A 27,205-nucleotide genomic window follows, 5' to 3' on the forward strand; every position below is an offset into this window, starting at 1 on the left:
TAGATCATGGAATCTGTCCTCAAAGTTCTGTTGTAGATTTTTAAGAAGTGTTGCATAGTGTGCAGTTCTCCCTTTTAGGACCTTAGCTGCTTGGGCACTTCCATTTGACACAGACTGGAAATATGTTAGTTCTCCCTTTTTAAGATGAGTTTTTAACAGCTTGAGTTTGTTAACAAATTCAAATACTGACTGCACTAGATCAGGTAGCATCTTTAATTTCCCCTGGAGATCAAGGTTAAGTCTGTCCAAGTGGTGCAGCACTGTGGTGTTTTTCTTCCAGGAACAACTTCACTTGTTTGAAGTTTTCAAAAGTTCATTTCTCAAGATCAGAGTATAACTGTGTCTCAATTGCACAGTTAATGTCTGATATTCTGTGTTTGACTGTATGTCGGGACAACTGGAGCTCTGGTACCGTTCGTTTCAAATGTTCGTTTTCTGGAGATAAGATTGAAATGGCGGCGCTGAGACAACTTTTCACAAATTCCCCCTCACCTGTATGGCTTTTTAGCACGAGCGATATTCCATGCCAGTTGAAAGGGTGCAAGCGTGACAATTTCTGATTGTTTTGTTAACTTCTGAAGCAACTGAGTCTGTTTGTCTGACTGGTGTTTCAAAGTGTACCTTTGGGAAACTCCTGGTCCACGTTGGCATGCAGTGAGGTAAAGTGGCACTGAAGATTGGAAGCTTAAAAATTGGATAACGACGTTTGGCATATCAAACAGAACGGCTTCCCTTTCCGCTCAATAAAAAAATACAGATCCTCCCACTCTGGTTAGAAGGTTCTGTTTCTGTGTTCATCTTCATATTATCGTTTGGCTTTACATTTTCCCGATGCTGCCATGTTTCGCCGGTTGGATAGCTAGTAGCCTGGCTCAGCGCGTGGTTCTGCTGCGACGTTCTCCTTGCAGGGGGAGGGGCGGGGGTGTAGCATCACCGTAGCAACAGACTTTGGCTTCTTCCAGCGTGGAAAATATTCAAGCAGTGACTCAAAAACACAACGTGTGTGTATATATATATATATATATATATATATATATATATATATATATATATATATATATATATATACGTTGTGTATTTGAGTCACTGCTTGAATATATGTGTGTGTGTGTGTGTGTGTGTGTGTGTGTGTGTGTGTATATATATATATATATATATATATATATATATATATATATATATATATATATATATATGTGTGTGTGTGTGTGTGTATATATATGTATTTAATTGTTAAAAGAAGAGGTCATGGGTTGGCCACCCCTGCTCTAGAGGATTTGCTGATGTTGTTAGCTAGCTAAGTAAACAGAGCAGTGTGAAAATACATAGCCTGAAGTTACATCAGTAAAGTTGAGACTGAGACAGAGAGACACATAGAGGTGGAAATCTTTAGATACAAATAAAAAAAGAAAAACTAGAATGGAATAACAAGAAAGACTTGGAATAAAATCTTCTTCCATTAACTCCTAAAAAGTTTTCTCATATAAAGTTACTGTTTTGTTTCAAGAGCAGTGATTATAATTTGTATCAGTTGTTTATGATATTCTAAGGTTTGTTAATGATTAAAATGCTGAGACTTATTGTTGACCCCTGAATTATTAAGAAAAGAGATTTTCTTACAAAAGTAACAATTTACATATTTACATTTTATAAATTCACGAAACCAGATTTAAACATAAATCTGCTGCGGGGTCCCATGGGGCCCTGTGAGGGGGGTGCATGTAGAAATATGATTTAGAAAGGTGTTCTGTGATGTAGTTACACCTCTCACCCCCCCCCCCCCCACCCCCCCACCCCCGTGCTTTTCATGATGAAAGTGAATGAGGGGCACCATCCCATCCCCCGGCCTCTGGAGACTCAACCAAACGGTCTCTGCATCACTGATGAGGTCAGAGATCCCAGAGCAGAGCCTCCACCCTCAGTCCTGATCCCACACTACCCTCTTTAACATAAAGCCCATAACACTGCCAACCCCCCACCCCCCAACCTTTATTTCCCCACTGCTGATTGACACAAGCTGGCCGGCCGTATTAAATGCCCATCAGGCCAAACATTATGCGCAGAAGTGACCTTCCAACACCACAACGACATGTCAGCTGATCCGCATAATGAACTCAAGAATACGTCCAACAGAGAGACAGCGATGGATTGCTGTAGCTGCATATAATATAAATGTAATTTTAAAGAAAAAATATGGATTTGTAATAAACGTAAACTTTTTTATTCACATTTTTTCTATTTATTTAGTTTTAAAAATTAACCCATAGAAGTGCAGAAATTGACTACATTCATTCAACTACTAACAAAATAATGCATTTAATATCATCGATGGACCTCAGCTTTGATAGAAGACGGACACTGCAGAACTGCAAATGAACCACAAATATAACAAACAAATTTGAAAATTAGTGCAAATACTTTTAACTCTCAGATTGTTTCTATGTGCATAAACTTATATATTCACTGTCCACAGATGATGAAGTTTTCTAAATTATATAATTTTTAACAAACTAACCATCTTACTAGTAGCTTACATATAATTAGCCTTCTATTTTAAAAAGAATTAGTTCATTGTTAGATTATTTTCAGATTAGCTTTTGGATGCTTCTCAAAAGCTACCTTCTGTGATTGTATAATATATATGAATACTATATGAAGAAACGTACATTAACATAGCTAAAAACAGCAGCAGCCATCCTGAAAACCTGATTTTAGTCCATGTTTATAGATAAGTTTCATACAGCATCAGAAACCACATAATCAAATGTATTAGAGATTACTGAGTAACTCCACATGACTTGAGACGTTTAGCACAAGGCTAATTGATGCTAATGCTTGTTCCATTGCTCGTTAGCTACATTAGCCTTGTAGCTCCAGTGCTAAGACTGAAGAAGTGAACTTCATACAGCAAACCTGTTGCGTCCTGACTACATTTAGGCTAAAGGGGTGGAGGACTGTGTAGATATGATATTGATTTCTGCTATAGCTTTAGCTATGTGTGTGCAAGTTCTGATTTTAGTGAGTAATGTTGGAGTGCTGTAATAACAATCTGTGACCCTGTAGCATTTTCTAAGGTTGCGATTTGAATACATAGGAAAGGTCTGAGAGCTATTAACGCACTCGGACTGGGAGTTTTCCCCTCCACTCTGACATTTAGCTTTTATTGATGTTCTGCTCCGTTTCATAAAGCTGTTACTGTAGCCGATATACCGCCCGTCAAACGTTTCACCACAAAATGTCACCCGCTCGTCGCTCCATGGTTCCACAGCTCTAATTAAGAATGCTCTGCGCTCAAATGAAGCCAAATTAGCTGCCAGCAAAGTCACATTTAAATGAGTGATGCGGTGGCCCAGCCGGTAAACATTTAACTGATATAAATTGCCCTTTAAGTGCTGAGTTTAATGCTCGGTGCCTGTATTAACGTGACGCACAGCAGCAATGACAATCAGAGCTGCTCTCAAACTCATTTGGGTGCGTTTAGGGCTTTTGTGCCCAAAGAGCTTTGTGCAAATTAATACAACGGCTGTGTTTTTATGAGCACTCATAAATGGCAGGCCTCTTCTGCTCACTAATAGAGACAGAAACAGCTTGTATCTGAATGGTAGAACAACAGGGGAGTAATCACAGCGAGCCCTCCAAACAAAGAGATGCAAACATATTTTTACTAAGAGCTCTATATCATTTATAGATCACTTACAGATCCATTCACAGCCTTATTTTCTAAATATATTGAAAATCATCAGCTGGACTATATCAAAAAGCCCTACTTCTGTTTTTGCATGTGAAATTGTTGGCCTGCTTTAATGTTTTTAGAACAGTTGAAGAAAATATTATGAAATGTTCAACAAAACTGACGAAATTTTGTTCACTTTCAGTGCTATAAAATATTATAAAAGTTTTAAACATGAAACGATGCAAGGATAATATGATTAAAAAAATCATAACAAAATATGAAATGTTTAAGCTTTCTTTATTTGCTGCATTATGCATCAACCATTTGTTTTGATTATTTGATTATAATTAAATTATATTATTATGGCAATTATGGCAATATTGTAATATTGCATTTAGTAAGTGGTATGTGTATATTAAAACTGAATAACTGAATTATATATTTCTCTCCTCTGTAGCAGTGTTGTATTAACTTTCATAGCTAAGGGACATACTTTATAGATATTCGTATACAAAAGTTTGTGCACTCCCGGTCTAGTAGAAATAAGTGAGCACACACTTCTGCATATTTTATTGTCCAATTACTGTTTATTTGCTGAATGTAACATAATGGAGGACAGAATATATTTTGTGTTTTATGTGATGAATATTTTTGACTGTATTTGTTTGTGTATTTGTATGACAGTGCTGTGTGTTCTGTAAGTATGTGTTATTGCAGTAGTACAGTAGTATTAATCTGTGCTCTCCTCTTTCACTGTGTCTGTAGGCTCTGGAGAGTGAGTTTGTATCCTGTCAGCTGCACCAGTGGATCGATCTGATATTCGGCTATAAGCAACAGGGTCCCGAGGCAGTTAGAGCGCTCAACGTCTTCTACTACCTCACCTACGAGGGAGCAGTCAACCTCAGCAGCATCACTGACCCCATGCTCAGAGAGGTCAGTACTTACAACCACCTACCTTAATCCCTCCACTGACTGGCTACGTTATGAGAAACACCTACCTTGTGCTTCCACTCATTGGCCAAGAATCTCTTGTCTTTGATTTTTCTGAAGTAAATAGTCTGCTCAACTTAAAACCATAAAGCAAGCTAGACAGTTGTGATTTGTTTTCCCACACACACAGAGAAATCAAAACATAATTTTTATGCTTATTATATTATGTGTAGAAAAATGAATCATTAAAATTTGATTCCTGTCACAACAAAGCTTTGTATCTCCAACATGGTAACTTTACAGGAGAAAGAAAAATGTTCTTAACTTTAATGAAAGTTAATAGAGCAAGATTTCTTTTCATGAAAATTCAAACTGTTTCTATTTGTCTGTTCAACTTGAAATTTTAAGACCATGCAGCGGGTAACTGGGATTTTATGCAAAGTGATGCAAAAAGTAAAACAACAAAAATGCAGGTACAAGATTTTTGCATGACTGACTATATGCTTATTGAAGTTTTTGTAAAGTTTTAAAAGAAATAAAGTGTGAAGCATCACATGAACAATCGTAAGGTTCAGTCAGCAGAGCTTCTAAGAAGAGTCATTAGAAGATATGACTTGGGCATCCTGGTAAAAAAGTGAATGGAAGAAAATTATATTTCTGAAAGTGCCCCACTTCTTCAATATTCACCCTAATTATAGGAATATTGTATAGGATGAGCATTTTCTGAAAATATAACTGAAACCAGATTGGTTTAATATTAAAACCAATAATTCTGAGCTTTTAAGCGCTAGTTGATGTATCTTTTGTGTCTCAGTTTCAATTTCTGTGTCAGTAGTAAGACAGGAAGTAATCGTGGTCTGGGAAAACAGCTCTCCGTCCGTCAGTCTGGACTGACCTTAATCTGCCACGAGACATTCCACACACCCGGCGGCTTCACCCACACAAACCAGACCAAACAAGAGCAGACAGTATGCAGTCCTCATTCAGTCACTCAACGCACAATCATAATACAGGTTCTACATACAGATAACCCAGATTGACGCACAAAACATACATGTAGCCTCTCTCTCCAGCCCCCTAATGGCCATTTTGCCTGTGAAATGGAAACCGACTCAGATGTTTTTAAGCAGTATAATCCAATAAAATGTTTTTTTCTGTAACTCGGTTAGCAGGTGAACTAGGACACTGTAATCTCTCTGTATGTTGTGAGAGTGAGTTGAGCTGCTAGCAAGCTATGAGGGGTTCATACCTCATACATCATGCTGAGATAAAACAGACAGCCCAACTGCAATCCTTTATAAACAATCCTTTATAAATAACACAATAAAAAACTTTTTTTAAACACAAGACTTTTATAGATGTTGACTTGTCTACAAAGGTGGAAAATGCACTTCCATTTTTGTAAATTCTGCACATTTCCATGGAAATATGTTTCATCAATGAAGAAACCTTCTTTTTGAAGAAACTGTAAGCTTCTATTTTACTGAACATTAATGTGGCCAACACGTCAGCTAGCTAGGTAACTCTGGTACCTCCCTAGCTGAGTAGGTATTGTAGTATAGGTATTTGGTGCTGTCAAAGTGTATTAATAACATGACAAATTATAAACGGCACTCATATGTTTAAAGTCATTAACTTATGCAGGCTGAAGCTCAGTTGCTAGTGGTAGTGTTCTTGTTCATATACTGTTTTAAATGGCTTTTAAAGCAAATCCTTCAGCACCTTCTATAGACTATGCTGGGTAGTGCTGGATGGGGAGAATTATGAATCAACCTGTAGCAAAATTACAATATCAGTAAAAAACTGGAGTTCCAGTTCCCATCAAGAGCTTCAACACTAACAAGAATCCACAAGCTTATATGAATAAGAGCAAGAGGCTACAATCCCAGAGGAGTTGAACCACTAACTATATGATATGTGATATTTACACACACTGGTGGGAACATGCAGACACTGTTGTTCTCACTGGAAGTCTTCAATGAAAACTGGAAAAAAACAGGTTGAGATGTAAAGACGTAAAGGCCATCTGTGGCCAAAAGCTGCCTAAAATTGTTTTTTTTTTCGTCTCTCGCCACATTATGTTTCAAATAAATATATTCAAATAAAAAAAGTCACTAATTGCATTATGAATATGCTGTGTTTCAGCACTCCCTACTTAAAACTCCTTTGACATTAATATAATGCTATATAGCCACCTGCCCACATAGCGCTATATTAGTGTTATCAGTATAGAGCATGACAACCAGGGAAAAGTACAGTAGCAGAAAAAGAGAGAAACATGAACAGGCCAAATGTGAATAAAATTATCTGTCAGTATAGTAAGTTCATTTAACTTCACAAAATGTCTAGAAATAAGTTACCTAATCTTATGTTCTTACAACCATCTTAAAATGAGAAATATGCATGTACAGACTAGATATAAGCTAATTTGCACTTGCCACTGTACCATTTTGTGCAGTGTGCTGCAAGTTGTAGGCTATTTTTTTAGTTGTAGGATGTCCTCTGGAATAAAAAAAATGTTCTAAAGCCTTTTATACTACATATGTTTTTCCCTCTGAGTGTCACAGGATCCTCTGAATTTTGAGGTTGTTTAACAGTTGAAATAGGAATAATGCGACACATTTGCTAGTAGCAAGCTAGCATTCATATGTACAGCAATAGCAGGTTGTCGTCTGATGTGTACTCTTGTTACAAGATCATGTCTGGCACCACAAGACAGGATTTAGCAATAATCAGCAATGTTGACAAAACATATCAGCTTTAGAGCATTTCGCTTACTGTATTGGTGATTTTGGTGAATGCTGTTAGTATTTCTCATAGAGAAAAATAGCATAGACTCTTCATCATAAATAGCTTAGGCAAATCCTGCAGAAAATCGACAGACACAGATGTAGCTCTCATGTTTAGATGTGTATACGGAAAATCAGTCTCCTCAGAGGGGGGTATATATCTTTTACCTGTATATATGCCCCACTACACAAGTGCTCTGTCCTCCGTATACTGCATGAATCCACTCCGCTGTAGCAGCATGACCTTTACTGTCTGTCTGTAAACCCCCAATATACTGAACCAAACCCCATTATACTAAATAAGAGACTTTCTCCACTTCACTGTTTACTCTGATTGGTTTGTCAGGGTCCGGAGTAAATCAGGAGACCCCCAGGAGCAGGACCACCCGCACCCATGCATGTAGGGGTCGTCTCCATCATTTAAATGTGTGGAATATAAAAGGACCTCATCAGTGCTAGACCACTGAACAGAGAAGGAGAGGGGGAGAGAGAGGGTGGAGAGAAGAGAGGACAGAGAGAGAAAAGAGAAAGGAGGCAGAGAGAGAGAAAGAGGACAGATAGAAAGAAGTAAACATAGGGTGATCAGAGAGAGGGGAAATATCTTATGTTGTCTTTGATATCAGAGAAAGTATTTGCTCATCAGATAAAGGAACAAGATGGTTACAATACGTCACTGACGGCGTGTGGTTTTGTGAGAGAAGTGTGCTTGTATTAGTGTTTTCGTTGATGTTTCCAGATGTGAGTGATGTGAGAGTCCTGTATCACAGTCAGTAATGAGATCACTGCATTTCCACTGAAGACAGAGAAGACCTAATTGCTCAGACTGCATTAACCTGCACAGCACACTGAACACAGGACGAGAGGAGAGAGAAAGGGAGAAAAAGAGATCCCCTCACTTCCTGCTACGCTAATGCTGCTGGAGCCAGAGTGACTGAAACAGCAGAGATTCTGAGAGAGAGAACATACCTGAGAGAGATTGAGAGTCTTTATTTATTTTTCCTTATTGTAAAACCTTTGAACAAAACCTTGTATAATTTTTTGAGCAATTTTTTTTAATTTTGAAAGCTGCCTTTTACATTGTGTTAAAACACTGCTGTGTCTAATCAACTTGTACCAGCTAAACCCTAACATGCCACCACCACCTCAGTAAGTTTGTGTTGGATTCTAGTGGGTGGTGTGGCATGAGAGCGTCAGCTTGTTTGAGACAATTGTTAATAAATTAACAAATTATATTAATTTATGTCAATATCCTAGTTGCTCCCCTGGCAGATACTGCTTTATTAGCTTCAGGCTACTGTCAGTTCACAATACGTTAGCCAATAGACTATGTGAGGAACCACATTAGCTAGCTAACTCGCTAACATTAATATTCTTTTTTCCTCAGGCTGTAGAGTCTCAGATCAGGAGTTTTGGTCAGACTCCATGCCAGCTCCTGATCGAGCCTCACCCACCACGAAGCTCCGCTATGCAGGTGGTAAGTTACCCCCCCCAAACAAACACAATATTCATCATCTGGGTGGGATTGCATAGGTTAAATCTGAATGTTTTAGTAGAACCCCATGGTTATAATCACCTTATGTGTTCTTTGTGCTCACTAAAGAAAGCTTCTCATGTACTGTGCTCCACATATTAGCAATGTTGGATGAAGTACACAAATCATGTACTTGAGTTAAAGAAGGGATACCCAAAGTAAAATATTATTCCAGTTAAAGTAAAAGTTCCTCCCTTTAGACCTCCACTTGAGTAAAAGTTCAAAAGTGTTTACCTTCAAATGTACATAAGTATTGAAAGTAAAAGTACTAAAAGATTCATTATGGCTCTAATGTCCTGTTATCATTTTTGTAACAAGACTCTTGCTTCATTAACTCATTTCAGGTGAAAATCCTCCAGTGTCTCTCTTGGTAAAACAGTCTTTTAATAGAATGTCATTAATAAGTCTGTCAATAATGTCTATTAAAATTATCATAAGCACAAAATACTGAGGGCAAGCAATTTCCATTAGGTAGAACTGAGTGGCTCTGAAATCACTTTTTTACAAACAAGCAAAGTTTCAGTGTAAGATTTATTTGCAACTTGTTAGAAGTTTAAATTTAATAAAATTTTGCTTTAAACACAGGTTCACAAATGAGTTTTACTTTACTATATTCTTTATATGTCTCTGTTCATAAACATAAACTAACCAAAACAAATTATTTAAACTATTAAATGAAATAGTGTTTGTATAAATTCAGAAAAAAGACACAAGCCAGTCACAACTGCATATGTGAACATATTTCTATGTTGTGGTCTATTTACACAGTTAGGTTAGTTCATCATTTATGTTGGAATAGACACTCCCAAAATTTTATGGTACTACATATGCTTGTATGGGTCCCAGGTATTGCCGCAGACCGGTATCAGGGTGTTACTTGTGTGAAAACCTGCTGAACTCCAGTCTTTTATTTTATTATTATTGTTGTTGTTGTTATCATCATTATTATTATTATTCATATTATTAAAATTCATTAGTATTTGTATTATTTCAGGTTCATGCCAAAGAATGTCCATAAACTAATGTTATATAATTAGAGATGTACTGGCCTACATCACATCTCTTTGTGACCTCATGTGTTTGTGTAGGTTGATATTGGTTACTTATTCAGTCGAAGACTAAAAAAAAAAAAAAAAAAACTCAGATACTTGACAGTTACATAATATACAGAGTCACTGTGGATGCTAATGCCGAAATGCATTGTGAGGATAAAACTTTCCTTGACAACACCAAAGATTTTTGTTATGACCAGGTTTCCATTTCTCACTAATATAATTTAAAGTGTTTGTATCATTTTCCTTGTAATTCCTCAATTATAAGATTTAGATATAATGAAGCTGCTATTTAGGGGGTTATACACTCATGCAGGCTCTTGTGCACTGGAAGTACTCATTGTAGGCTTCCACTAAAATAACAACAATGGCAAGAAGGAATAAAATTTGTCAAATGGAGGGGATTTGCCTTTGTGTTAGCATTTCACCAGTGATGTCTACTGACTGCCTGGTACAAGTACTGCTCTGCAGCCTAAGTTATGCAAGTGAACAAACAGTCTAGCAAATAAGCTTTCTTTCTCTCATTGCTCCATTGTTGTGGCCTTGTTCCAAATTACCCATGGCCCGGTACTGGCCAGTGGTCTAGATTTTACAAGCCTGTAACAAACATTACCAAATGGGCCAGGGAACAGTACCAGTTAGTCGTCTGGATTACACAAGTTAGCAAATTGGTGTTTCAGTGATAATCCAACACAACTGCTTTAGAAGACCCAGTGCACTCTAGTATGTGCTGAGTCTTGCTGTAGGCTGATGGGAGCGCATGCAGGAGGCCATGCTTCAGAGCAGAGGAGATCAGTGATGAACATGCTGCAGTTGACGAGCATCTGGCGGGGTCTCTATAGAGCAAGTGAGAGTAGGGTTATATACTAGAACCCCCATTAGACCCGATGAGGCACAGGGATGACAGCCTGACCAAGTCTAATGATCCTACTACAATCAGACAGCTCAGACACAAACTCAACTACAGATCAATTTGCAGACTTTGTCTAAAGATGTTTAAGAGAATGTGTTAACTTATTTTCCCTTAGCGAAATTCAAAACATGTAATTTGACAAGGGGTGTTCAGACTTTTGCATGCAACAATAATATACACACACATATATATATATATATATATATATATATATATATATATATATATATATATATATATATATATATATATATATATATATATACACTCAATACACCTGAGAAAGTTAGATTTACAAAGCTGTTTATCTGGGTAAGTGTCCATTTGCATAGAAAGACACCATTAGAATAAACATGAACAATATTAAAACAACATAGTGATTTTGTGTTTGTGTGTGTTTGTTTTACCATTTTCAAGCCTAATTAATCTTTCATTGAATTAAATCAGATGGCCTGCTAATGGAAGTGAGAAATAAATTCCATGCATACATGCATGGAATTTTGTTGTGTTTAGTTGTATTTATTCGAATGTTATTTAGTAATTTTACAAACAATGACACACTCACTTCCAGATAAATAGAATTTTAAACATCTGCTAAATTATAGTTTCTTTTTGAACAGTGTGCTTGCCTGCCTGACACTTTTGGACAGTATATAAATGTTTTATTGCTCTAATGCTGTAAATATAAAAGCTTCTCCACACCCAAACACTTTCCCACATCCTCCTAAACGATGCTGAATGCAATGTGTTCGTTCAACTGGCTGTCCCTGACCTCAGCTCAGCCCTTCAACCTCTACAAACACAACACGGCCTCCTGAGGAAGTCTACTTGATGGTTGGGTGACTTCACTGCTCTGCAATCAAACAGCTTTAAGCTGCTCTCGCTTTGCTCGTTTAGCAGATACAGATACAGAATCATCCTTCATAGCCAAAATGTCACTCAGCTCCACTTTTCTAGAACTTTCTACAACTATAGACTGTCAATTTCTTCATTTCCTTTAAGTATGGCTGAGGGCAAACCCTTGCTTGCAGGAACAAGCAAGCATTAAACAATACCACAAGAAAAAGATAAGCATACTGATGATGAAGTAAATTCAGTAATGCAGTAGTAAGCTAGTGAGGGACAGTATGAAAATAAGAACTCACTGAAAACCAGTAAAACAATATTGAACAGAGAAGAAAAGTGTTTGGAGATGGGAAGTTTCAAATGACTAAGAGATGCAATGTTCATTTAAAGAGTACTTTGCAGCTTGTTCCAGATTAGTTGTGTAATTAAAAATTTGTAAATGTAGCCTCAGCAGTCTTGTTTTGGTATCAAATATATTTCTTTTACAGTCCCTTAAATTCTAGATATTAATTGGACATGTGTGATATGTGGCTTCAGAGTACTACACAATTGTTTTGGCTTACATGATGGTAAGTTCCATGGCAGCCTAACTAGATCACATGGAAATGTCTTACGGTTCAAGATGTTAGCTGTATAATGTACAAACTCCAAAGTTAACCAATTTGGGTAAAATGCTGGTAAGTAAACTGAATTCTAGCAGTCTGAATTCCACTGAAATGCCCAACAGGATCTAGATATTAATAGGGTTAGTGTGGCAGGGTCAGTAAGTTACAAGTTTCATGTTTAAGGTCATGTCTTAGTAAATTACAGGTTTCAGGTTCCAATACAGTCTATTACAGTTACACTGAAGTGCCCTTCTGGTTCTAGAGATTAAATATGGAAGTAAGAAGTTCAGTTCCAAAGTTCTGGGTCATAATTTTGGGTAGCAGGACAGCAAATTTCAAGGCAGACAGAAAAATATCCAGCAGGTTCTAAATATTAACTGGATAAGTGTAAGGTTCCGGTGCAGTTTACTAAAGTTACACTAAAATGTCAAATAGGTTCTAGATAATAACGGAAAACATGAGGCACAAACTCCAAAGTACTAGATAATTATTTTAATTAACATGATGGTGAGTTCTAAAGCACTCTAACTAAATTAAGCTGTAGGTTCTAGATATTTACTGACAAACTCTATAGTAGTGTTTAATTATGTTGGGTAAAAAGTAGTAGGTAGTTATATGATTAAACATAAAAGACTAAACATAATAAAGCACCGAGTCTTATGTTGTATTTACCTGTTTACCTACTATAAATTAAACTGTATCTGGGCTGTAAAAGAAAGCAGTGATTTTTTTTTTTTTTTTTTTTTTTTTTTTTTTTTTTTACTGTTTAATAGGTTCTTAACATTAACTTTAGAAAACTCTTTTTGTATTCTCATCAAATATATCATGCAAGTCTCATCAAATTGCATGATATAGCTTTCTCACTACTGGGAATAGTTTCTGATTCACTTTCCTCCTTAAATGTGTGACATTACAGGATAATGGATTATGTTTGTGAGTATGTTTGTGTTTACCTATTTTCCAACTGCACAATGGAAAACATGAAGAAATCTATAAAGAAAGCTTTTTCTTTACTTTTCTAGTAAATACATTTGCATGGTCTGTAAATTTCATGGTGTTGCTTAAACACTTCTGATATTTATAATGTTAATCATCACAGAATGGTAATGCTCAGGTTAGCTTTGGCAATGTTTGTAGCTTTAGTTTCATCTTTACTCAGTGTAAGCTTACAATGTGACCCATAATGGCATTAAAGTACCATTCAGTAGGATAAGGGATATGATTGTTGTAAAGTTTCTCCTTAGCTGTCTAATACGGCTGCAGATAGATAGATAGATAGATAGATAGATAGATAGATAGATAGATAGATAGATAGATAGATAGATAGATAGATAGATAGATAGATAGATAGATAGATAGATAGATAGATAGATAGATAGATAGATAGATAGATAGATAGGGCTGCAAACAGCCATTATTTCTTTCGTCAATTAATCTTACGACTACTATTTGATAAATTGACTGCTCTAAATTTTCAGTTTTTTAGCTGTGTGGAATAAACATTATAGAACACTTTAAAATAAAACAACAGACATTATTTCACCTCCTTATCTTCCTTTAGTGTATTAGAGTGACTGTGTGGATCATATGACCATTTTAGAGCTTTGTAGAGCCCTTTTGTTCAAAGTAAAGAATGGATTTCATCCTTTTATCCTTAATCAGGGCCATCAGTGACTAATTGTCTTGTTTTTATCCTGCAGACTCCACTGATGTTTACGGATCAGATGCAGCAGGATGTAATCATGGTGCTGAAGTTTCCCTCCAACTCTCCGGTGGTCTGCGTAGCCGCTAACACTCAGCCTGGCCTGAACAATCCTGCCATCATTACAGTCACCGCCAACCGCCTCTTTGCCGTCAATAAGTGGCATGGCCTCACTGGTGAGCATCATGGGTGATTTGAGCAAGCATCATTAAGCAGCTTTTGCATGTATGGTTTTGTTTTGTTATCTGATTTATATATTTTTTTCTTCTTTTTCTTTCTTTTTCTTTCTCCTCTTGTTTTTCTGGGGTTTTTTTGTGTCCACTAATTCATCCTTCAGTTTTCGAGGAATCAACACTTTCAACAGGTTCAACCTCCCGAATGTTCAGTCTGATCAGGACTGGTGTGCCTGTGTCAGACTTACATTTACACTTACTTACAATTATACAATTAACTACTTTTTCCTGTAAGAATTAATGGTGGACAAATGTTTGTGCATCACACTTATACAACAACGATACAAGTACACTAGCAACGCTGCCCTTATAATGACACGGGATATCTTGGAACGTCATAGTAACACCCCAGCAACCACTTAGAAACACTTTAGTAATCACCTGGATTACTATAGCAACCATGTGGCAACACAATAGCAACAACCTTGAAAACACCTAGTAACACCCTAGTAACCCCAAGAGGCACTGGTTACTGGTTTTCAACATCCTAACAGTCACCTGGGCTACCATATCAACGCCTTAGCAAGAGCCTAGTGAACACCTGGGATAGCAAAGCACCCATCTAAAATAGAGGTCACTAATAGGTGGACCCCAGTCTATATGGACCTGGACCCATAACCTGGACCTATAAACTGTAGAGAATTATTTCATTTTGACGGGATTTACTATTTTATTCAGCGTAGCTTTCAAGCCTTTACCGTACCACTTTAGACTCACAGACTAACTCAGATCTGAGCATTACAGTGAGCACCGAGACTTGAGTGAGTGATGCACACACAGCGGAGGGACGAGGTGTCGGAGAAGAAAGGGAGTCAGAGGGAAGTTATTTCACGTGGTGTGCTCTAAAAAGAGAAAAGTGGCAATAAATGTTGTTGAAATATTACTGAATTGGGCTTTATTTGATTTTAAATTCAGTTATTAACTATTAAAGCTAGACATACTATGTGCAACATTGTCACATTGCTGAAGGTTTAGTTAGTAAAGCATGGAATACTTGTTTAGACATGTGTTTTTTAGTTTCTGGAAATAATTTCTCTGGAGTTTCTCTGAAGGCCCTGAAGGTTCTCCGCTGGTTCCCCATACCTGGGAAGCTCACTTGCATAATCTCCATAAACCAACAAGCAGGATTCAGTGGAAGTGTCTGAATGTGGCAATATGAGTTATAGTGTTATTTGTGTTGTTTTCCCTTGGTGGAGTATAAACACTTATAGGTCTTTTATTCCAGCTTCACTGGAGCTCAGTCTTCTGTAAAAATCACTGGTGTGCTGTTTCTTCAGTGTTAAAACCAGCATCTTCCCTCTGTTTATCTGTAAATGTGAGAGGAGATAATCGCTCTCTCTGGAGACATTGATATCTCCACCTCAGCTGAATTAAATGTGACACTTCCTTGGAACACCATTCACTTCCTGTCCACTCCTATTCATCACACCTACTTTGTTTCTTTATTTTTTTATTTGTTAAACATCAATCTGAGATAATAAAGAGCGTGGGGCAGTGCACTGGGGGTCTCATGGGCGGTCTCTTACTGCTTATGGAACTTTACTTTTTTCTTTCCCTAACTGTCTTAATGGGCCTTTATCCTTCATTTTTATTTGTAATGTTGGTTCTATTTTATTTGTAAAAATGGTTCTAATTTTCCAACCTCACTTAGAATGAATCCCTTAGAATTCAACAGACTGTTCAGAGCTTTGTTCTGATTGGCTGTCCTCATGTCATAAAGGAGTTTGGCCTGAAACACCCTATATTACATCAGCAATAATAGGTGGGGCTCAACTTCTGTTGTTTGAATGGGCAGGGCTAAACTGTATGGAGTGGGCAAGGCTAAACAGCCATAGGCTGAATGTGCAGGGCTAAATTGCTGTGGGCTGAATCCGTAGGACTATGCAACTGTAGGCTAAATTGGCAGGGCTAAACTGCTGTAGGTAGAATGGATGGGGCTTACATGTTATAGTTTGAGTCAGTGGGGCTAAACTGTCGTAGGCTGAATGGGTGGGCTGAATGGGTGGGACTAAACTGCTGTGGGCTGAAAGAACTGCTGTAAATTTACCCAGTGGAGCAGTGGAACCCCACCAGTTAGGATCATGCTAATAGACATAATTATTTGATTTCTGGCAAGGTATGACATGGACCAAAGTACATTAGCTGACCAAAAACCAGTAGATTATTTATGCCCACATTTCACGTAAATTAGATTTTCTTCTAGACTGTTGCTTTAATAAGGTAAATGAATAAATTTTAGAGCCTCTGTTTAATTCTTTGTTTTTCATTCTCTCTCTCAGGACAACAAAGCTCGTCGGCCCCAGAGCAGCAGTACCAGCTGCCGGTGGAGATTGACCCTCTGATTGGTGAGTGTGGTCTGTAAATCTCATGTGTGGTAGTCTACACAACTAGATGCTGGAGCATGGCTGAAGTTCCTATAAGGCAGGGTTGTCCAATCTTATCCGCAAAGGGCCGGTGAGGTTGCAGATTGTCACACCAACAAAGCAGGAGGTCACCTGATGAAACATTTGAAGACTAAGACCAACTGATTGAACAAGTGGAGTCAAGTATGCTCCAGCTTGTTTGGAGTGAAAACTGCAGCCACACCTTTGTGGATAAGATTGGACTCCCCTGCTCTAAGGGGTTTTCTAATCTTGTTAACTAACTATATATGTGTCATAACCTACACTGATACCTCCTGTAGCCTCCCTAATGCTATTTACTAATTTGATGATGTTGCTACCCTGCCAAAAATCATTCAGCTTTAATGAGAGATGATGACACTTAGCGGTGAGAAGCATAGTGAGTGTTAGCTGTATTATGCGAGTACTGTAGGCTGAATGGGTGGGGCTAAAGGGCTGTAGGTTGTATGGGCAGAGTTCAGTTGCTATAAGCTAAATGGGTGGGACTAAACCACTGTAGGCTGAATGGGTAGAGTTAAGGTGAGTTAAACTATATGCTGAATGGGTGGGGTCAAACTGCTGTCGGCTGAATGGATGGGGCCAAACTACTGTAGGCTGAATGGATGGGGCAAAACTACTGAGTGCTAAATGGGCAGGGCTAAGTTGCTGTAGGCTGAATAGGCAGGGATAAACTGTTGTGGGCTAAATGGGAAATGCTAAAATGCTGTAGGCTGAATAGGGCCTGAAGAATGAATGTGGGCTTATGCTAGTTTGTGTTAGTTTCTGTGACCAGTCAATTCAGTGGAAATTGCTGAATACTTACACTTAGTTCAGAGCCCCAACTGATGAAGGTTTTAAGCGAATGCAGAACAATTTGAGGAAAATATCTAATGGCTGTTTTTCTGAACAACTTTGCTGTAACTGTGATTTAAATAATGGATACATTCCATACAGTAAAATTGAGGCCTGTTTTTAAGACTATAATTATTAATTAAAGTTATTAAATTATTAAAATTGTTTAAATTATTAACAAATAATACAATTATTAAATGATCATATTAATGATTATTATCAATTATTAAAATGGTTGCTTTTGACATTTGAAACATAGTAGAAAGTGGCACTTTTGGTTTATGGAAAAAGAAAAATAGCTAAGTTTTGTTTGAAAAAGCAAAAGATTACAAAGGGATTTGCTAATGCAGTGACATGTCTAAATCTAATGCTTAACAAATAACCATAATGGCAATGAAAATGAGAGACATTTAAACAGGGTCCAGATGTTCCACATGTCCTTCAACTTACATGCCTTTAACGTTAATTGATTTAAGTTTTTTTTTTTTATTCAAAGTATTTTAAATGGAAATCACATAAAAACAGATTAATTCAATATATTTTGGTAGTAAACTGGTTTTAGGAGTTGTTACTGTAAATAGGTACAGTAGTTGGATCCTCCTGGTGTGAGAAACTTCAGATGACTAGAGGAGTTTCACATCCATGTGCTTTACATATTAAACTTTTTACTTTTCTTTCTTTGTACCAAAGGAGCTCTAGAAATTAAGCTATAGCTACCATTTGAAGGCCAAGAAGTATTATACCTTCATAATTAAATACTTAATATTTAGCAAGCTGTTTTAAATTAAATTTGTCCTCTAGTACTCAATATTCTCTTTCCCAAGCATTGTCAGCATTATTTTGTCAATTTAAAAGCATAAATAAACCATCTAATTACAACTAAGTAATATTAGAATCCTTTCGGTTTTTCAGCTGATTGTGCCCTACTCCTGCTGCCATGTAGACCCACAATACAGCAAAAACATAAAGAGAGACAATGTGCACCTTTAAGATACTAAGTAGCAGGGACAGAGAGACATGCAGAGGCAGAAATCTTTACCTCCAAGTGAAAAAAAAATGAACCTCACAATCAGTAACTATGAAAGAACACATTTGTGGGCGGAGCCTGGCTACACTGTGGGCTGTCTTAGGGAGGAGATTAAAGCTGTTTGTCATCCGTTCAGCTTCCACTCAGCATTTACATGCAAATTGGAAAGCAATGAGCTGTAGCTCTGCCTGTATATCAGCAGCACGGTCGCTTCTCTCTGTGTGTCACAGTAATGAATACGGATGCTGTAATGATGTTCTGATTGAGGACGTGTGATCGAGGGTGTCCACAAAATATGGCCTCCACAGAGAGAGGGATAGGAAAACCAGAGGATGCAGAGGGATGAATAGAATGAGTGATACGTGGAGAAAGAGAAACAATGTGGCTGTATGTGGAAAAAGAATGCTGTGAATGAATTCTATATGATTATTCTTCAGTACTGGACCTCCTTCATCACTGCCTATTAACTGATTTATCTTTTTTATCTTTTATCTTTCTCCCTGTACTCTCGCTTACTCTTTGTACTGTATCTCTCTTTATTTATTTATCTTTATCTTTTTATCTGTTCTCTCTCTCTCTCTCTCTCTCTCTCTCTCTCTCTCTCTCTCTCTCTCTGTAGGGAGTAATGTAGGTACTCACCGTAGACAGATAACTGACCTACTGGACCAGAGTATCCAGGTCAGTTCACAGTGTTTCATTATTACCGCCGATAACCGCTTCCTCCTGCTTGCCGGATTCTGGGACAAGAGCTTCCGTGTCTACTCCACTGACACTGGTAACCATAGCAACACCACACCACAAGAGGGCTCACATGTGAACTTGGGTCAGAGAGCTTAGAGCCACTGACTGAACAGAGAAGTGTAATAGAAGAGAGGATAGAGGGTAGACAAGAAGAGAAAATAAAAATGAGAGAGAGAGAGAGAGATAGACAGAGAGAGAAAGGAGAAAAAGAAAGACAGAAAGGGAGAAAAAGAAGAAAGAAAAATAAAATAAAGAGAAAGAGGAAGAGAGTAGAGAGAGAAGGAGGGATAGTGTAGAGAGGAAGATGAATAAAGGGTACAGAGAGAAAGAGGAATAGAAGCTGGAGAGGGGAAAAGAGGGTAGAAAGAGAAAGAAAGGAATAGAGAGAGAAAGAAAAATAGAGGGCAGAGAAAAACAAAAAAAGAAGATGGAAGGAAAAGTAAAAAGTAAAAGAGTAGAGAAAGACAGAAAGGGGGCAAAAGAAGAAAGGAATAGAAACTGAGAAAAGAGAAAAAGAGATAGAAAGCAGATGAGAGAGAGAAGAATAGAGGGAAGAGAAAAAGAGGAACAGAGTAGAGAGAGAAGAGTGGAAGATGAATAGAGGGTGGAGAGAGAGAAGCGTAGAGGAAAAAGAAAGAAAAAGAGGAATAGAGGGTAGAGGGAAAGAGAGTAAAGAGAGGGAGAGGAAGAGGAAGCAGCCCTCCAAAACCAAATATTTAGAATGTTGTGCAAATCAGGGAGCTTTTAAACATTTAAACACATCTGGAGAGTGTAAACTGTTGTCCACATGTGAATTACTCAGTATCTACTATGAATTATACAGTAACTTCTATGAGCTATTCTGTATCTAATATATTATTATTCAGTAACTACTGTCAATTATTCATTATACTGTGATGCTAATATGTATATTATGCAATGGATTTCCCTTGAGGAGGGGTTAATACATTTTATTTTAGATTCGTTAAACACACCTTGAATACTTGGACTACAGTGGATGCATTAATGAGAGTGAGGAACTGAATTGAAGATCAGTGCACAGGGATTTAGGGTCATTTTTTAGATTAATTTTGTGATAGTGATTTTTGTATTAGTTTTTATTGTGTGCATTGGGTAGATGAGGTTGTAGGCAGATGATCCGCTGTGGCGACCCCTAAAGGGAGCAGCCGAAAAAAGAAGATTGGGTAGATGAGGTTGTGTTTTGTCTCCATGATGTGTATGTGTATTGTCTTTGAAGGTAAACTGGTGCAGATAGTGTTTGGTCACCTTGATGTGGTGACATGTTTGGTGCGGAGTGAGTCATATATCGGAGGAGACTGCTATGTGCTGTCAGGCTCCAGAGATGCCACCCTGCTGCTGTGGTACTGGAGTGGAAAACAATGCAGCATCGGAGACACCCACAATGGTAAAATACACTTGTTTTCAACCCTTCCACAGCAAAACATTAAAAAATTATAGTTTCCATTGTTATCAGCTTTATTCACGTTCCACTCACTGGCCACTTCATTAAAAACATCTACTTTTGCTTCCACTCACTGGCCACTGTATTAGACATACCTACCTTGTACTTCCACTCACTGGCCACTATATTAGACACACCTACCTAGTACTTCCACTCACTGACCACTATATTAGACACACCTACCTTGTACTTCCACTCACTGGCCATTGTGACTGTAGTGGAATTTATGGTCATTTTCTAATATTGCATTTTAATTAGCCAACTCACTGGCTTTTGTTTCATGAAACAATACATATACTGCACTGTTGTGACGTCACAGAAATGTCTACACAGAATCATGTGTAGAATCAAACAACTTATATATGTTTATTTATCATAGTAAGTGTGAAGGTATGTGCACTCATTCTAAGCTAGCATGAATGCTAATAGTGTTAGCATTAGCTTCCTAACCAGCTTATGCCACCTTAGCAAACTGTTTGCAAAATAATTATTTTATAAATATCAATTTTGGCTCTAGTTTACATTCAGGATTCTCTTGTATGGTGATCCAATAATGTTGGTGACTTGGTGTTTGATAAAGAATTCATTATTTTGCAGTTAGTGAGAGAAAGATAGAGAGAATGGCGAAATGGGGAGAAAGAAAACAGAAGTATGAAATGGAGAGAGCAGGAACAGCGAGGGAATGAAAAGAGATGACAGAATGGAAGCTGAAAGGGAATAGAGACAGGGTGAGAGAGAATGGAGACAGACAGAAAGAAGAGATAGAAGGAGAATGGAGAAAAAGAGAGAAGGGGGATATAGCCAGAATGAAGAGATAGAAGTAGAAAGGAAAGAGAAAGCTGAGATAAGTATGAAGTGCAGATTTAATGTGTGTGAGAATGAAAGTGAAGATCAGGAGGAAACACTTAGTTCAGTTAAAGTGAAAATGATCCCTCCCCTAACAGATGAATACAGAGCTGATCAAAGACACACTCACACACCTCTAATTCAGATTTGTTAGCCGCTCTACACCGTGCGAAGTGTGGGCTTACAGATGAAGAGGGATTTATGGTTATGGGTAATTGTGATTTAGTTAATGAAGTGCTGTTTTTTTTTCTAGCATTCTCACACTGCTGATGCTGTTACAGCATACAGCACTCACACATGCAAAACATCTGCACCACTACACACACACACACACACACACACAGATAGACAGACAGACAGAGGCCTAATCCCAATTTAGTGTGCTTTGTAAGTCTAAACCCTTCAAGGCAGACATATGTAGTGTCAGTTTCTGCCATTTTTTTGTTAACAACGTGATTTTTAAATGCTGCTGTTCAAACTTTTTGGTATGTGAAGAAAGCCAAAAATGTGTAGATTTTTATTCACTTTTAGCCCTGTTGGGACAGGATTAGTTTTACATAAGGAGGTGGGGTAACATCATTTTGGGCGTGTTTCTCAGTGATTTTAGTCCCATCTGCATGCACAATGTCAGTCATTTTAGGGTCTTCTTTGTCATATGCTGTTGTACTACATGCAGAATATGGTTTGACATTGTTTTGCTGAAATAAGCAAGGCCTTTATTGAAAAAGATGTCTGGATGGCAGCATATGTTGCCAAAACATATATATATATATCATTCAGCACTAATGGTACCTTTGCAGGTGCAAGTCACCCATGCCAAAGACACTAATGCCCCTCTATACCATCATGAATACTGGCTTTTGAAATGTGCACTGATAACAAGCTGAGTAGTCTTTAGCCTGGAGTCACAGTGTCCATGATTCCCAAAAAGAATTTCAAATTTTAATTTGTTGAACCACAGGACACTTTTCAATTCCCCTCAGTCTATTTAAATGTGCTTGGGCCCAGAGAAGGTGGTAGCATTCCTGGATCCTGTTTAAGTATGCTTTCTTCTATGCGTTTAAGAGTTTTAATTAGCATTTGTGGATGCAGTGCCAAACTGTGTTCAGTGTGTTTCAGTTTTTCTGAGCTCATGCAGTGATTTCCACTATAGAATCTCATGTCTGTTTTTAATGCAGTGCCACCTGCCCAAAGATCATGGCCAGCAAATACTGTTCTTTTGCCTTGTCCCTAGTGTGCAGAGATTTCTCCAGATCCTCTGGATCTTTTAACGTTGTTATATACTGTAGTTGATGAAAAGCAAAAGTACCTTGCTTTTTTGTTGAGAAATGTTATTCTTGAATTATATCACTATTTGATCCTCTTTCACAGCGTGGTGAACCTCTCCTCATCTTTACTTCAGAGAGAATCTCAGGGATGCTCTTTTTTATGCTTCCACCAAAAAGAATACAATTTCTCAATTTCAACACTAATTTGATACACTATATTACCAAAAGTATTTCCTCATCTGCCTTCATACGTATATGAAATTGAGTGATATCCCATTCTTAATCCATAGGGTTTAATATGATATCGGCCCACCCTTTGCAGCTATCATCTCTTCTGGGAAGGAGTGTATTTGGGATTTTTTGGCCATTCTTCCAGAAGCACATTTGTGAGGTCAGACGCTGATGTTGGAGGAGAAGGCCTGGCCCACAGTTTCCGCTGTAATTCACCCCAAAGGTGTTCTTTCGGGTTGAGGTCAGGATTCTGTGCAAGCCAGTCAAGTTCTTCCACACCAAATTCGCTCATGTCTTTATGGACCTTGCTTAGTGCACTGGTGCGCAGTCTTGTTGGAACAGGAAGGAGCCATCCCCAAACTGTTGCCACAAAGTTTGGAGCATGAAATTGTCCAAAATCTCTTAGTGCTGAAGCACTAAGAGTTCCTTTCATTGGAACTAAGAGGCTGAGCCCAACTCCTGAAAAACAACACCACACCATAATCCCCCCCTCCACCAAACTTTACACTTGGCACATGTACCGTTCTCCTGGCAAACACCAAACCCAGAGTCATCCATCGGATTACCAGACAGAGAAGTGTGATTCATCACAGAACACGTCTGCACTGCTCTAGAGTCCAGTGGCGGCGCTTTACACCACTGCATTCAACGCTTTGCATTGCGCTTGGTGATGTAAGGCTTGGATGCAGCTGCTCGGCCATGGAAACCCATTCCATGAAACTCTATATGCCCTGTTCTTGAGCCAGTCTGAAGGCCACATGAAGTTTGGAGATCTGTACCGATTGACTGCAGAAAGTTGGCAACCTCTGCTCACTATGCGCCTCAGCATCTGCTCAAACTTCTGTCATTTTACGTGGCCTACCACTTTGTGGTTGAGTTGCTGTCATTCCCAATCACTTCCACTTTGATATAATACCACTTATAGTTGATTGTGGAATATTTATTACTGAGGAAATTTCATGACTGGACTTGTTGAACACGTGGCATCCTATAACAGTACCACACTGGAATTCACTGAGCTCCTGAGAGTGACGATTCTCTCAGTGCCTAGGTGCTTGGTTTTATACACCTGTAGCCATGGAAGTGATTGGAAAACCTGAATTCAATGATTTGGATGGGTGAGTGAATACTTTTGGAAATATAATGTATGTTATCTTTGAAGCATTTTCAATGAAATATAGGGTTTAAACGATTTGCACATCATTGCATTTTGTTTATATTTACATTTTCACATGTAAATAAAAACATGTCCCAACAAACAAGGTTATATAAAATAGCAGTAAAAATGACCTCAGGTTATATTAATCCCTTTAAATCGATATGCCGACAAAACTCATCACATTCTGTAGAAAATCACTTTGTTAATTATGGAAACCCTTAACGAAGTGTTTACTTGTGTTCCTTGTGGCTAATATTAAGCTAATATGTAACGGCCCTGTCTTGTCTCGTGTACAACTCAGAACGTAAAAATTTTAATTCCTTGATGTTGCTTGTGTGTTGTGCATTGCCAAGCTAATGGCAATACTAATGATGCACTCCATTCACTTATGACAAAAAGGTAAGTAGTTAAGATATATGAAATAACAGCCAAGTTCAGTGTTTTGATGTATTTTCAGCTCTTTCCTGGAATAAAGGTGATGCATCAAGTAGCCACTCCCTTCTCTATCATTTATACTGGGGTTTCTTGTCCTATGCCGATTGGTCCTAAATGTTGCAGACTTCCTGTGGTAAACTGGCACTACTCCACCTCCCCATTGAAAAGCAGTGCCATCCCAATAGGGCTCCCACAATCCCACAAGCTCTCTTAGGAAACACATGAATAAGAATATATATGGTAATATATAAAGAAAATATAATGGTGACCAGCTACAGTTCAGGTTTGGTTTAAATTCTTAATAAATTGTAATAAGTTTGTGTGTTTGCTCTTTGTCCTCTGGCATTAATACATATTTGAAAGAATAGCAGTTAACTAATAAACATAGATGCTAAGACATGCAGGAGGCTTCTGAAATATTGTCAAACTGTGATATATGGGTTCAATTCAGCACTTTAAAATGAAAGAACTATGTAGCATTAAAGCTGATTCCCAATCACCTGCAAGAGAAAAAGCGAGAATAGTGTCCAGCAGTGAGATTCTGCAGACTGTACTGCCATCTAGAGAAAACAGAAGGAAATGCATGTTGGAAATTCTAATTCTGGACTTCACGTTGTCAGGAAAAGGTACTTAAAAGGTGCTAAACTGCACTTTTTTGGTCCAGACATTGTCACTGTGGTGGAACTCTCAAGTGTAGGTCTTCAGTACCTTTAGTCAGAGAACACAGTTGTACCATGTTCAGTTGCAATTCTGTTTTAAGTGTTTGCTTGTGTGTTTGTTTTTAAGTCCTGTCAAGACTCCAGTCCTTTTTTTTTTCTATTAAAAAGTTATGAAACAGTACAGACATGCATCGTTCATTTAAGAAAGTAGAAAATAACTTTAAAGAAAGTGTAATGAACAAATACAGTATAGTAGCTATGATTAAATAACTTCTTCATATATTTCTTTAAGTATTGAACAAACCAAATTATAAAAATGGCACATAAATCCAAATTTATACATGCTTGTGTATTAAGAAGACTCTCAAATTACAAGACAGATCAAAGAACATCATTAATTAGAATAGTGTTTTAGACAGATACAGATGTTTGGTAACACTTTACTTGAAGGCTACCTACATAAGGGCTTTATGACGCATTCATAAGCACTGAATAATGTGTTTATGAAACACTACTTGAGCATATATTAAGTGCTTATGTCAGTTCTCGCAACCTGACATAAGATGTTTTATGAAATAAATGACATTGTACTGACATAATAAGAATAAACGTTGAACAGCACTAAACATATTTAAACCCTATACGTAATTGCATCAATCATCTTATCCATGCCATGGAGCGAAGAGGGGGTGGTTTCCAGGCATATTTAACCTGATATCAGCACAATGATCTTAAGAATGCTGACATAAATAGTCATGTATAGTGTTTTAAATATGTTTAGTGCTGTAAATATGTTCAATGTTTATTCTTATTATGTCAGGACAATGTCATTTATTTCATAAAACATCTTATGTCAGGTTGCGAGAACCGACATAAGCACTTAATAAATGTTCAAGTAGTGCTTCATAAACACATTATTCAGTGCTTATGAATGCGTCATAAAGCCCTTATGTAGGTAGCCTTCAAATAAAGTGTTACCAGATGTTTTTACCACAGAACAAATGCTAACTGATACTGTACTATATCAGATTTCTTGATCTGTTCAGGTTCCACTCAGCTTCAGAGCATAATATAGACTTCTGCCTTACAGCACATTTACTGTTCTAGTTAGGACTCTGTGTGAGAGATTGAGGTAACCACTAATCACGTTCACCTGCACCCACAAAATCTGGTGTGATTCTTTCCCACCTGCAAAATCTAGCACCGATTTTCCTGCTCCTACCTGCTGCAACCACATACCACTCTGAATCTTTGTTCACATCTAAACCATTTAATTATTGTTTTATTTTGAAAAAAGGTGGAATTCCACGTCAAATACAGAGACAAGGCGCATATACAGATACATATATAAATTCCAGAAAACCACTACCATAACTTACAATGCATTTCTAAACCTAACTGAACCCTAATTCTGTGCTTTATCAGGTGGCTCAAATAATAAAAGTTACCAAGAAAAGGTGAAGACAATAAAATGAGACCACTGTATTGCATGTTTACATATGGATTTTGCTGACTAGTTTCTAGTGGTCAACAGAAGTACTGCAGTGTTTTTATATCTAAATGTCTGTATGTTTTGCAGAATTTGTGACTCCTCGAGCAATTCTGACCGGTCATGACTGTGAAGTGACCTGTGCGAGTGTGTGTGCAGAGCTGGGACTGGTCATCAGCGGCTCCAAAGGTAAGATACACATGCAGACACAGAATGCTGTGAAATGTACTATTATAAATACAGGGTGTTTCAAAAAGATTAGTCCGATTTCAAAATGCCAGATTTTTGCAACCATGAGGTGCATAGGTAATATTAGAACAAAATAGATCTGTTTAACATATTGGGAAAAAAAATAAAAAATGTGCCAAATGTTTTACAGCA

At 37.7% G+C, this 27,205-nt stretch overlaps 1 protein-coding gene across 2 annotated transcripts in view; it reads left to right on the forward strand.

The window, feature by feature from the left end:
* lrba (LPS responsive beige-like anchor protein) overlaps positions 1-27,205 on the forward strand; it is a 350,478-nt gene that overhangs the window by 307,132 nt on the left and 16,141 nt on the right. For both annotated transcript variants that reach the window (XM_037532971.1, XM_037532972.1), the window contains 7 exons: positions 4,439-4,606; positions 8,777-8,866; positions 14,040-14,217; positions 16,554-16,619; positions 19,154-19,309; positions 20,513-20,680; positions 26,915-27,013. In XM_037532971.1, the coding sequence (XP_037388868.1) occupies positions 4,439-4,606; positions 8,777-8,866; positions 14,040-14,217; positions 16,554-16,619; positions 19,154-19,309; positions 20,513-20,680; positions 26,915-27,013 (925 nt within the window). The remainder of the gene's footprint in view (positions 1-4,438; positions 4,607-8,776; positions 8,867-14,039; positions 14,218-16,553; positions 16,620-19,153; positions 19,310-20,512; positions 20,681-26,914; positions 27,014-27,205) is intronic.

Source organism: Pygocentrus nattereri, chromosome 22 (assembly GCF_015220715.1).
Source record: "Pygocentrus nattereri isolate fPygNat1 chromosome 22, fPygNat1.pri, whole genome shotgun sequence".
NCBI classification, from domain to species: Eukaryota; Metazoa; Chordata; class Actinopteri; order Characiformes; family Serrasalmidae; genus Pygocentrus; species Pygocentrus nattereri.